Raw genomic sequence first — 12,171 nt, 5'->3', positions numbered from 1 at the left:
CAGCTGCAGGAAGCAGCCTGGGCAGGCTGGTCCTGAAGGCCTCCAGCCTGGCCTTTCCCAAGCTACAGGAGCAGGGTGAAGTGGGAACGAGCAGGCAGGGGGGGTGGTGGTGGTGGTGGTGTAAGAGCTTGAGAAGGGCTGCGGGAGAGAAGGAAGCAGTGGAAATGTCAGTCAGAACCCCAAGCAAGGCTGTGAAGAGCAGAGCAACAGTGAGGGAGCTGAGAAGATGCCATCAGCCAGCCTCAGCACTGTTGAGATGTGGAGGTGAGCAAACCAAAGGATATGCTACAGCACCTGCCAGACTTAGCGAGGCCTTGGCTCTGCGCCTCTGAGATAGGCATTGCTCGCGCTTTCTCACAGGGCTGCTGAAGCCCTGGTGCAGTTTGCAGATGGTGGTGGATGAATGTGAAAAAGGCCCAGACACAAACAGCGCTGCACTGAACACCTTCCTGTGGGCAAGGCGCCTGCGTGCGCAGCGCAGGCCTCGCAGCTGCTGGAGGGGAGCTGGTGCCTTCACACCCCCCCGGTGCCTTTGAAGCCTCCCTCTACAGATCGACACGGTGCAACCACGCTGGCTGCGGTGCAGGATGGCAAGAGCAGGCTGGATGTGCTGTGCGAGAGCCCAGGATATCTCTCTCGCACATCAGATTCTGGCTTTGTTAAAGGAGATAAAATCAGGAAGCTGGGGAAAAGGCACGGTGCACTGTGGTGTGCAAGCAGCCCACAGCAGCTGGGCTTTGTATGCTGCTTTCTTTCACGTGGCTTCTGCTCCTGCTGTAGCTCGGTTGTCAAGGAAGAAGGTGCCAGCTCTTGGGAGAAGCAAAGCTGAGAGGCCATTTTTCAGCACAGGCAAGGTACTGCTGCAACAGGGAGCTGCAGGGGCTTTTCTACCTGGGTCTTCTCAGCAGGACTTTGTGCTGGTTTCAGGGGCAAGGCCAGTTATGCGCAAGCATGTGGGCCTTGTACTGTCACAGCATCACCTGGAGCCCTTAGCAAGTCCCCAGGTAAGTGCAGAACCTCACAGGCCAAGAGGAGGAAAAATGCAGCTGGGTTTTCCAGTGGATATGAAACGTGTGTGGGCAGGCTGCTGCAATGAGGGCAGGTACGCAGCCTCACTGGGCAGCCGAGGAAAGCGGCCCTGGAGGCTGGAGCTTTACAAACCTTGCTGAGGAGCAAACCCAGTATGTTTCAAAAAAAAAAACCCAGCTCCTTCACTAGCAAAAGGGGCTGGCGGGCATTTTGGAGGAGGGACGGTGGTGGGGAGAGGGAGGTCAGTGGCTGGGGAGCCAAGTCGCAGGGACAAGTCTGCAATAGGTGCAGCAAGGGGAAGGAGGGTGGCCCAGGCCCAGGAGCAGCCAGCAAGGGACCCACTGCAGGGAGCAGTAAAGGAACTGGGGGGGAGTCAAGGCTGCCCTGTGCCCCAGCCTGCTCCCAGGCACCCTAAGAAGCATAGCTCATTGCTCTCTGCCAGCTGGAGGCTTTTCCCTCTGTGCTGGCCACCATGGGGCTTTCCCTGTTGCTTTCAGTACTGCTGTGCTGCTCTTGCACTCGCCACTGCCCGGACCATGTGCCCCGTGCCCACGCTGTCGCAGCTCAGGGCTGTAGTGCAGCCTAACAGTGGACATGACAAAGGCAGCTCTACACCTCACTTGCCTGGTAATAGCTGGTAAGAAAACCCTGGTACCCTTACCCTGGTAATAGGGTAAGGAAACCCTCAAGCACTAGAAGGAGCCCTTTTTTTTTTTTTTTTAAACCCCTTAGAGCAGCTTTGACAACAGTTGAGACATCACCACCTCACACAACGTGCACCTCTCTTACAGCCAACAAAACACGCGTGGCCTGTCCCTGCCCTGCTCAGTGCTGACCCTCTCCCCCTGCTCAAGCAGCAGCCTGGGGAACCCCCCTCACAACTCCCTGCACCTCTGCATTTCTGCTAGCAGGTCCCAGCCCTTTCTCACCCTGCTTCCCTTGAAGAGGGAGCCACTCTCCCTTCCCTCGCCCACCGGGTTCTCGGGGCACAGTGTAGGCAGGAGTCCCCTGGGCAGCAGGGGCACAGGGAGGGGAGCGGGGATGCACAGGGGCCCTTTTCTCCCTTCGCAGCTGGGACAGCACCTGCAGCTCTGGCACGCAGCTCTGCACGAAGCCTCCAGCTCGTGGCTTTGCTCTGCCACCTGCTGGGGACAGTCCAAGGCAGATAGGACACAGCAACACTAGGACAAGGCAGCGCCACACCATGGGCGCAGCTGAAAGAGAGGTCTGACCGTGGGGCAGAATCGCCCCTGGACCGATAGACACAGCTTGGGCTTTATTCTCCAAAATGGGAACAGGCCAAACCCTCCTCTCACCTGGGTACTGCTGGGCACCGGACTCGCAGGGTGGGACAGGGGACTGCCTTGTCCCACAACAAGCAGCGCAAAGAGCACAGTCTGGGTCACTGGACACAGCCTGCTCCTAGCACCCGGCTTGGAGCAGCAGGATCCCAGGGACAGAAGCTCACATGCACCTCCCAATGGCTTCGTTCCGAGCCGAGCTCCAAGCTGCATCCACCAGCGTCCTCAGGCAGTTGGCAAGCTCTCAGAGCAGATCCCTGCCTCCCCACCTCTTCCTGCTCACTCCATGGCCACAGGCTGCTGCCCTTCCACATCCCGTGTCTTGGAGTTCACCAGCTCCCTCCGGATCTCTGGCGAGATCTGTGGGTGGCAGTGGAATTTGAGCAGCTCGAGCAAGGCCTCTTTCTGCTCCGAGGACAGGTCCTCCTTGTAGCGCTGGGCGAAGGCCAGGAAGCTCTGGTGCCACAGGACAGGGAGGACCCGCTGGTCTGTGCGGAAGGCCAGGAAGTGGAAGACAAGCGCATCCACCACGCGGAAGGGCAGTGCATACTTCTTGTCAATGAGCAAGCGGAGGAAGATGCTGTTGGCACCGCTGTACTGCATCTCAGCAATCTTCAGCATGGCTGCGCTGTGGGGACGGAGGGAGCACCAAGGTGAGGGCAGGTGTGGCAGGGCCTCAGCACCTGCAGGCCAAGCAAGAGCTACGGGGCACCCGTGACGTGGACAGCTGAAGGCTCCCTTTCTCCCAGGTTAGCTTGTCCCTTGAGCCCTGCCCCAGTGGGTCCCAGACACACGGATGACAGCCCCAGCACTGCAGGAAGCCTTGAACCTCAGCCCTGCACAGACAAGGCAGAGCTGGGTGAAACCTTCTCTGTCTCCGAGAGGCCAGAGAGGCTTAGGGACAGATCCATTGCATCGCTCCGGCATCACAAAGGGAGAACCGTTCCCCCTGCCCATCCTTCCCAGTACCCCATGGCAGCAGGGCCCCACTGCCACGTTACCTGGAGTGAAGGACAGGGATAGAGCACTTGGTGAGGATGCTGCCGATGATGATGGCTTCCCGCAGCGTGCAGGTCCCCGACTCGCACAGGGGGATGAGGATCCCTGCCAGGGGCGGGGGGGAAAGTGTTAGACACTGCTGTCCTTAAACATAGCAGGCAGAGCTGCCTTCTCCTATCCCCGGATGCATCTGACTCCAGGAATTAGAGGATCCTCCATTGGTTTATGTTATGGGAGTTTCAATATCTCTTTCCACCCTCTTCTCCATGCATCTAGCACCAAACATCCTCAGGTTGCTAGACAATATGCAGATCAGGCCTAGGATAATTTGTAATGGGCTACTGACCTCCAAAAGAAACCAAGTATCTGCCAGTATCTGCTGGCAGCACCTGCGTAACCCGCCAGTACCCATTGCCCTTCAGCACAGAAGGGTGCAAATGGGCCCAAGGGGGTCTCTACATCTCTTTTGCTTCTTCTCTGCCCTCCTTCTTCCCACCAACCCCTTGGGCTGCTGCAGCCGTGACAGAAGTCATCGCACCACACACAGCATGGTGTGCTGTTACAAGGCAAGTGTGCAACACATGCCCCTGCTGAGCTTCCCAGCTGCTGTATGGCTGCAAGGCTCCTATGTACAAACCATCACCCTGTGGGAAGTCTCTACCTTTGAACCAGGCTCCTGGCTTGAACAAAGCCTTCTTCAAAGCCATGTAGAGGTGAAAGTTGAGACGCTTGTACTCGGCGATGTCATCCCTGACCCGAGGCAGCAGTACCAGGTTGTAGAACCTCTGGGCCATCCTTTCTTTCAGGTTGGATGAAAATATCCTGGGAAGAGCGAAGCACAAAGCAAGCTGTGATCTGTCTGTCTCTGGAGAGAGGTCCTGGGAGTGTGTAACTGCAGGCAGTACCTGAGCCAGGGCATCAGCTATGAGATCCCCATGACTCCCTCCACCTTGGCATGCAAAGGAACAGGAAAGCAGGACACAGACTGGCATTTTGCGTATCTGGTATTCGCTTGTGGAAAGATGAAGCGAATAATAAAAAAAAAAAATCAGTAATTCCCAGACACAATTCTACCTGGTTGCTTGGTACATGGCAGCTGCTGTCCATGTCTCTGGCTCTGTGATGTACAGGATCTGCTCCCAGTTGGATAAGGCAGGAATGATTTTAAATGCCTTGGGGAGTTTGCCACTCCTGTATTTGGACAGCACCTTAAAAAAAAACAAAAAAAGGAATGGATGCAAGCCTGGCAGTGATATAGTGGAACTGACAGCAGGACCATGGGGATTCGTCAGGATTTGTTTCATGACCTTGAGATTCAGTCATTCAGAAACACTCTGGGGTCTTCAGTGAATGACACTATGTAAATCGCAGTTAATTTATTTTGAAGAGAAAGAGCACACCCAGGGAAGCACTGTCTGGGCCGTGCTAACTAATCACACCACCCTCCCATTTCTGGTGTGGGGTTTCTCTCGGGCTTCCCAGGGTGTCTCACTGCAAGGAGATTAGCAACTTTGCTCATGAAAATGCCAATTTACCCCCAGCTGAGCTTCTCTCCTTGAACACGTCCTGATCGCTGTACTTACTACCAGCGAAGGGAAAGGGGGGCTCGGCAGCGATCGCTGCCAGGTGAGCGCTACGGGCTGTAGCAGAACAGCCTCTGAGGCAGCCTCGCCGCCGGGCCCCCGCGCAGAGCGGAGCCGCCTCGGCCTTACTTCTCGGACGCCCCTGTAGACCTCCAGGACGCGGGGGTCGAGCTGAGGCATGGGGCAACCCGTTATCTCCGACATCGCCGTCTCCACCTCCGTCTGCTTCTCCGTGATCTTCTCCATGATGATGTCCGCCAGCGTGCGCCTGGGGCCGGGACGAAGGGAAGCGAGAGTGAGTCAAGCGTCGGTCCCCGGCCCCCGGCCCGGCGCCCCGCCGGCCCCCGGCCCACCTCAGCGGCGGGTTCCTGCTCATGAACATCTCGATGGCCTTCTCGTCCTCGGGGTCCACGGCCACCTCCTGGCACCACCGCCCCGCCGCGGCCTGCTCCAGCGAGGGCCACTCTTCCTCCTCCTCCTCCGCCGCCGCCTCCTCCTCCTCGCTGTCCGGGCCGGGCGGCGCGGGGCCTGCGTGAAACGGGGCCGGGTCAGCGCGGGGCAAGGCCGGACCCCCCCCCCCCGGCCTCCCCCCGACCCCGCCTCGGGGCTCACCCAGGGCAGCGGCGGGCGCGCCGGGGCCGTGCTCGGCCTCCAGCTCCTCCTGCTGCCGCCGCGCCTGCTCCAGGATCCGCCGCGACAGCCGCGAGTCCACGTAGCCGCCATCATCATCGCCACCCGCCGCGCCGCGCCGCTTCACGCGCGCCGTGGGCCGCGGCGCCGCCGCCCGCAGGATCTGCTCGGCCAGCGGCGGCGCCCGCTCGCGGGGCCCTGCCCGGGCCGGGGCCTTCGGCATGATGGCGGCGGCGGCGGCGGGGGAGCGAGGCCGGGCCGGGAGGGCGCGCGCGGCGCCGCAGGCACCACGTCACACGCCGCCTCACGCCCCGCACGTCACTTCCGCCCCGCCCGCGGCCCCCGCGCGGCAGCGGCGCTGCCGGGGCCGCCGCCGCCGCGCGCCATGGGCGTCACGTGGTAAGGATGGCGGGGGGGGGGAGGGGGGCGCGAGGCGGTTCCCCCTCTCCCCTCCACCGTGGGTGCCGTCTCGGGGGGCTGCGGCGGACGGTTCCCCCGTGGGTGCTGGCCGGGGGGCAACTGCATGTTCCCTCCCCCGTGGGTGCTCTCGTTGCGGGGGTTGCGGTGTTCCTTCCTCCTCCCGTGGGCCCCGTCACGGGGAGGCCGCAGCGGGAGCTGTCCCCCCCCCTTCCGTGGGCCCCGTCACGGGGAGGCCGCAGCGGAGGGTGTCCCCCCCCTTCCGTGGGCCTCGTCACGGGGAGGCCGCAGCGGAGGGTGTCCCCCCCCTTCCGTGGGCCCCGTCACGGGGAGGCCGCAGCGGAGGGTGTCCCCCCCCTTCCGTGGGCCCCGTCACGGGGAGGCCGCAGCGGAGGGTGTCCCCCCCCCTTCCGTGGGCCCCGTCACGGGGAGGCCGCAGCGGGAGCTGTCCCCCCCCCTTCCATGGGCCCCGTCACGGGGAGGCTGTGGCAGATGGCCCCCCCCCAGCGTGGGTGCTGTCACGGGGGGACACCGTGGCCCTCCCCCCGTCCCGGGTGCCGTTAACCCCCTGGCTCGGGGCCGTGGCGGCCAGGCCGGGTCCCCGGGCTCGCAGGCGCCGCTGACGCCTCCCCCCGCAGCGTGGCGCAGGTGCCCGTGGCCGAGGGCAAGAGCGTCCAGCAGACGGTCGAAATGCTGACGAGGAAGCTGGAGCTGCTGGGGGCGGAGAAGCAGGGGACGTTTTGCGTGGACTGCGAGACCTACCACACCGCCGCCTCCACCATGGGCAACCAAGGTCAGGGCCGGCCCCCCGCTGCCGCCACCCCCGGGCATGCCCCGCAGCTGCGGTCCCCCGGAGACCGGTCGCGGTAAAAGGGAGGGAGGTGGTTGCAGGCTCTCATCCAGTGCCAGCTCGGAGGCTTCTCTTCTCCCGTGAGCGTTTCTCGGTCTTTCATCTCGTGCCCAGCGTGCTGGTAGCGAAATCCGGCTGCAGTAACAGCGAGGTCCCTTGTGGAACAAGCGCGTGCTACGTGCGAGATCGCCGCTCTGCCCTGCAATTGAGGTTTCTTCCACAAGTCAGCATCATTTTATTTATTGTGTTGAGCTCTTGTGGGGAACGGGCAGTTGCCTGGCTGCTTGTAAAAGCTTTTTTCTACCTTGAAAGATTCATACCGCAGTTCACCTCTTCCCCTCTCAGATGAATAGCTTTGGGAAACATAGCGCCCCTGCGCATCGTCCCCAGAGAGCCGGGGAAGGTCATTCCGACAGCTCCGCTGGCCCCGCGGCTGGGTGCTGCGTGCCGTGGGCTGCCCTGGAACAGACATGTTGAATGACTAAACGCGCCGTTCCACTTGGGAGCCTGTTGTGTCTCACTAATGCTGTTTTCTCTGTTACACACATGCCCCACGGTTGTCCTTTCCTGCACTGAGGATAGCTGTGTTGTGTCAGCGCTTAAGGATTCTTAACTGGAATATCAGCAGCTGTGTAGGATCTCTCTTTTGTGCGTGTGAAATAAGATAAGTGGTCAAAAACCAGCTGCCAGTTTGGCAGTGTTTTTTTCCCTAAGGCTTCTTAAAGCGTTACTGTTGGTGACTTGTTTTGGAGGCTGCGTTTTGCACAGCAGCTAAGTTACAGGAGTCTCCTGAGAGCAACTTGTTGCTGTCACCTGCTCTGCCCTTCTTCTCCAGGAGGGTGAGCGATCGAGGGCAGGAGGTGGTAGCAGAGAAGAAAGCAGGCTCCCCAGGGCAGGCAGGCGGTGGTGAGCAGCTCTAGGGGAATTTCTGAGGTGTGAAATGACCCAGTCGTGGCCGGGGGATGTGCTTGGAGGACCTGGCATTCCCTCTGGACATCACAGGGCCTAACGGGAGAGCTGAAAGACGTGACTTAATCTGCTCACTTGGGGGGACTGTGCTCCCCTCCTTTTCCCTCCCAAGCATGTGGCTTTTAACAGCATTTAAAAACCAGTGTGAACATCCCTCCAGTGTTTCTGCGGCTGCAGAGGTCAGCACTGAGCCCTTCCAGCCTCACCGCTCTTCCCAGGCAGATTGGTGCAGCTGGGGTGCTGCTTCAGCTGCCCTGCTGTCGGGTTTTGCGGATGTGTCTGCAGGTTTGAAGCTATGAGAGGGGCTTTTTGCTGGAGCTGGAACTGGAACTTGCACAATCACATCTGTTGAGAGGCTTTTTTAACCAACACAGATAAATGAGAATCCTCTTCCACTTCTGAATCACTGTACAAGCTAGGCACATCCTCTCTGGATGTCCTGTTTTCCAGAATGTGCCCAGGCACCTCCTTCCTTTGCTAGCTCTGTGGGGCTGGTCAGCGACTGGGAGATGAGGCAAAACCCAGCTTTTCTCCCTTTACTGCAGGGCTGAAGAGGACAGCCCCATGTTCTGGGAGGGGAGCAGGTGCTCTTTGCTGACCCTCTCATCCTGCTGGAGATCTAACATCCAAGTCTGGCCCTTGAGTTGCACTGCCGTCTTGTCCCTGGGCAAGGAGTGGCTGCATGAGATTTTTTTTTCCTTTAGTTTTAAACCCTAAGAGGGAAATATAACCTATCTCCGGAACACTCAGAAAACGTAAAGTGTGTGAGACTAATACAAGGATCCTAGAATTGAAGCAGCAAGGAAAACAAAGGGAAAGCAAAGAGATGTTTCTTTCTTAAAAGCACATACAAGCACAGGACTGTTGTTTCTGCAGCCCATATATCATTGCTCTTGTTTCAGGGCAGACAGGCAAGCTGATGTATGTGATGCACAACTCTGAATATCCCCTCAGCTGTTTCGCTCTCTTTGAAAATGGTCCCTGCCTCATAGCAGATGCCAACTTTGATATCCTTATGGTGAAGCTGAAAGGCTTCTTCCAAAATGCCAAGGCGAACAAGATAGAGAGCCGGGGAACCCGCTACCAGTACTGTGACTTCTTGGTGAAGGTGGGCACGGTTACAATGGGGCCCAGTGCCCGTGGGATATCTGTGGAGGTAAGGATTGTCTTTGATTGATATAAAATACAACTACAGATAGAGAAATCTCATATTAGATGCTAGACTAGAAATCTTGAGCCCCTCTTCCTTCCATGTATTGACTGCTTGGCCTGCAGGCCAGCCTCTCAAATGTGAACTTGTATACTAGTTGCTGTTAGTTTGTACTAGATGTATTCGTGTATGTGCAAGGAGTATTTATTGCCTTTTCAAGGCAAGGTTTAATTCAGGCAGATACTCTGGGGCTCAGCTGCAGCTGTGGAAGAGCCTGTCATTGAAGTGTCAATAAACAAAGCCCTGAAGGGATGCCATCAAACTAAAAAGCTGCTTAAAGTCCTGACGCACGACACTAGTAGCACGCTTCAGGTTATTAAACATACCAAGGGGGACAAAACAATCTCTTTAGCTGATAATTTAATGCTGATTTGGGTTTTGCTTTCTTTCCCCATCTTGAGCAGAAAATGGCTGGGCTTAGGCATCCCAGTGGAGAGCACGGTCCTCCTGCCCTAGGTTCTGCACGCACATGGCATAAAGATGGCGTCTCCTCTTCAGAGAGCTTTGCGTTGCAGGCGTCAGTCCTACCCCATGGCTGACCTGGATTGCTGCACTGTGGGGTGCAGTGTGGGCACAAAGCCTGTCATCAAACAGCTTCCGCTGTTTCTGCTCAGCAGCCTGACTGTTGATTAGGCTTGAGAGCACCAGTTGTTTCGTGCCAGCTGCAGGGCGATCCTTCAGTACAGATGAAGGGTCACAGGAGGAGCTATGAAGTCATTTGGGGAGACAGTTGGCTGAATGGATGTGCAACTCAAAGGCTTACGAGCCATGGACGAGCCTCACCTGGGCTGAAAAGGCTCTCAGAATAAGACAAGAAGCTGGTCTGTGCTGCTGTGGGAAGGGTAAGGCAGAGTAGGTCAGACTCAAGATATCTAGATACATTAAAGCCTAACACTCTTTAAGATAGCTGAGAATTAGATGCTTAAAGGTCAAAGAGCTGAGCTTATGCCTTTCTAAACACAAATCCTATTACCTGATACGTAATTAATAATCACACTGAACCTACTCAGGCAGGTGTTACTAGCCAGCAGTGATGGGGATTGAGAAATGTGTTTTTTCTTTTTTCCCCTTCAGTTGAGTAAACACAAACATTGTAATAGTGTCAGCATTCCTGTTAATCTGGGGTTAAGCAGAAGTTTGTTTTACTCTAAACTTTTAGAGTTCAGGACCAGATTTGCCAGATGGTCTGGTTGCTTCCGTTTTGATTTAGTAGTTTTTTTTTCAGGGCTTGCATTAGGACCCACTCCTGATTTGGGACCAGACTCCTCTCTAATAAGAGGCTGCAAATACTTAAGACCCAAAGTTTTTCAACACACACCTGAAAGATGTCACACCCACACATGAGTCATCAGCCTACCAGCTTGTGGGAATGATGTTCGCTTTTCGATGTGTTAACGTTAATGTGACGTTTGAACCAAGTCCTGAGACCTCCTCTCCTGGGGATTTAACATGGGCAATGAACTTACACAGGGTGTGTTTTCCCTTCCCCCTTTTTCCCTTCTGAAGGGATTGCTGGTTTGTTCCCAGCACACCTTGTTCATTTACATTTGTCTATCCCTCTGTTGTTTTATGCTAGATGTTCTCCTCTCGTCTGTTTTTATGAGAGCTATTATATATCCATCTGTAACCACAGCACTGAGAAGTTGGTCTCTGATTTTAAGCCACTGACTAAATGTGCATCCCTAGCGAGGCAAAGGGAAGGTGCGTTGTTGCTTGTGTGGTTATTGCCCCTGCTGTGAGCTTCAGCGCTGTGGCTTCTGTTGCCAGGTTGAGTACTGCCCCTGTGTGATAGCCAACGACTGCTGGAACCTGCTCATGGAGTTCATGCAGAGCTTCATGGGGAGCCACACTCCCGGCATCCCGTCCGTGTTTGGCACCAAGCACGACAGCATCTACAGCCCAGCGGACACGATGGTTCAGTACATGGAGCTGTTCAACAAGATCCGCAAGCAGCAGCAGGTGCCTGTGGCAGGAATCAGATGAAAGACTTCCTGGAGCCCTGTTTAAAGCAACTGCATCCTCTTTTCTGCCTGCCCACGTGGATCAGGAGTCTCTCCAAAAAAGAGCACTGGAGTCAGCCCAAGGTTTTGTTTGGTTGGATTTGGGGAGTTTTTTGTTTGTTTTTTAAATCTCTTTCCCTGTTTCAAAGCAAAAGTCTTGAATGCTATGCGTATTTCTTGTTGTTCTCCTCTATTTCTGATCGGCTCATGGCTGTGATGTTTCTAAGTGCAGTGCTTCATGCAGAGGATTATTGTTTGTCTGCAGAAAGAGGAAAAGGGAGAAATTCCAGCCAAATACATGCAAGGGCAGAGTTTTCTTGGCTGCAAACCACTACATGAGAGAGATTTTTAGATATCTATGTGAAAGCATCATGTTGTTTTTCACCAAAATAAAAGCTGTATTTTTGTGAGAAGATGGAGTCTTTCTGCACAGCAAGGGTTGTGCTGTCTTGTGTTGTTTGTTTACAGCTTTTGAGATCTTCTGTTGTGCAGAGACAATTGTTTAGCAGAGTTTTATCTTTGATTTGGTTCAAGAGCTCTATACCCCTGAAGCAAACTAATTTCCCAGTGGCAAAATCTACATGAATTCTTGCATTCATATTATGGGTATGTTCTTAGCTTGCCTTCATCTTTTCCATCTGATGGGAGTATTAAAATCTTCTACCTCTCAGATGATACCAGTGAAGCCTAGTGATAAATAAGTAAGTCTGCCAGGAGCCCTCTCATGCATTGAAAGTGAATACCAGCTGCTTTATCTCACTGTTTGAAAGGTATCTAATAAATGTCCCATTCTTGCACGCCATTTCTCACCTGAGGAATCCTGGTGACTTCAGCAGATTTACTGAGTAAGGAAAGATTTGGGGAATAAGAGCTAAAGATTTATTATAAGGCTTAACTATGTGATATCACCTGAATATTTTTCAGTGGTGATTTATTTTTACAGCAGGAAAATGAGATCCCTTTTGAGGCACCTGTCCCCTTGGTTTTATATGTTCAGTATCTGCCTGGCTTGTAGCTGTAATTTTTTTTTTTCTTTTTTTCCTTCCCTTCCCCTTGCTCTCAAAACAAGAGGAAACATGCTCTTTCTGCCACTAACCTTTTTGCTGAACTTTCTTTGTGTTTCCTGGGAAGGCTATGCCAAAGGGCTTAGTAGAGTTCTAACTCCCCAGCCTGTGTCCTGGAC

The 12,171-nt window shown here is 55.4% G+C and overlaps 2 protein-coding genes across 3 annotated transcripts; one reads left to right on the top strand and one right to left on the bottom strand.

Annotated features, from left to right (window-relative positions):
• Positions 1-2,284: 2,284 nt before the first annotated feature.
• On the bottom strand, positions 2,285-5,792 carry BYSL (bystin like). The gene is made up of 7 exons (XM_068918260.1): positions 5,525-5,792; positions 5,266-5,440; positions 5,042-5,180; positions 4,404-4,537; positions 3,991-4,151; positions 3,332-3,434; positions 2,285-2,958 (listed from the first exon to the last, which is right to left on the bottom strand). The coding sequence occupies exons 1-7, from the start codon at positions 5,763-5,765 to the stop codon at positions 2,610-2,612; spliced, it is 1,302 nt and encodes a 433-aa protein (XP_068774361.1). The 5' UTR covers positions 5,766-5,792; the 3' UTR covers positions 2,285-2,609.
• Positions 5,793-5,854: 62 nt separating this feature from the next.
• On the top strand, positions 5,855-12,083 carry MED20 (mediator complex subunit 20). Of its 2 annotated transcripts, none has more exons than XM_068918258.1 (4): positions 5,855-5,941; positions 6,598-6,752; positions 8,681-8,934; positions 10,756-12,083. In XM_068918258.1, exons 1-4 carry the CDS (start codon positions 5,928-5,930, stop codon positions 10,969-10,971), a joined length of 639 nt encoding a protein of 212 aa, XP_068774359.1. In that variant the 5' UTR covers positions 5,855-5,927; the 3' UTR covers positions 10,972-12,083. The 2 variants fall into 2 exon arrangements, with proteins under 2 accessions (XP_068774359.1, XP_068774360.1); XM_068918259.1 differs by lacking the exon at positions 5,855-5,941 and adding an exon at positions 5,950-6,039.
• The last annotated feature ends 88 nt before the right edge of the window (positions 12,084-12,171 follow it).

This window comes from Struthio camelus, chromosome 24 (genome assembly GCF_040807025.1).
Source record: "Struthio camelus isolate bStrCam1 chromosome 24, bStrCam1.hap1, whole genome shotgun sequence".
NCBI lineage: Eukaryota > Metazoa > Chordata > Aves > Struthioniformes > Struthionidae > Struthio > Struthio camelus.
Note: the sequence above shows the minus strand (reverse complement) of the source record. Positions and strands in the feature narration are given on the sequence as shown.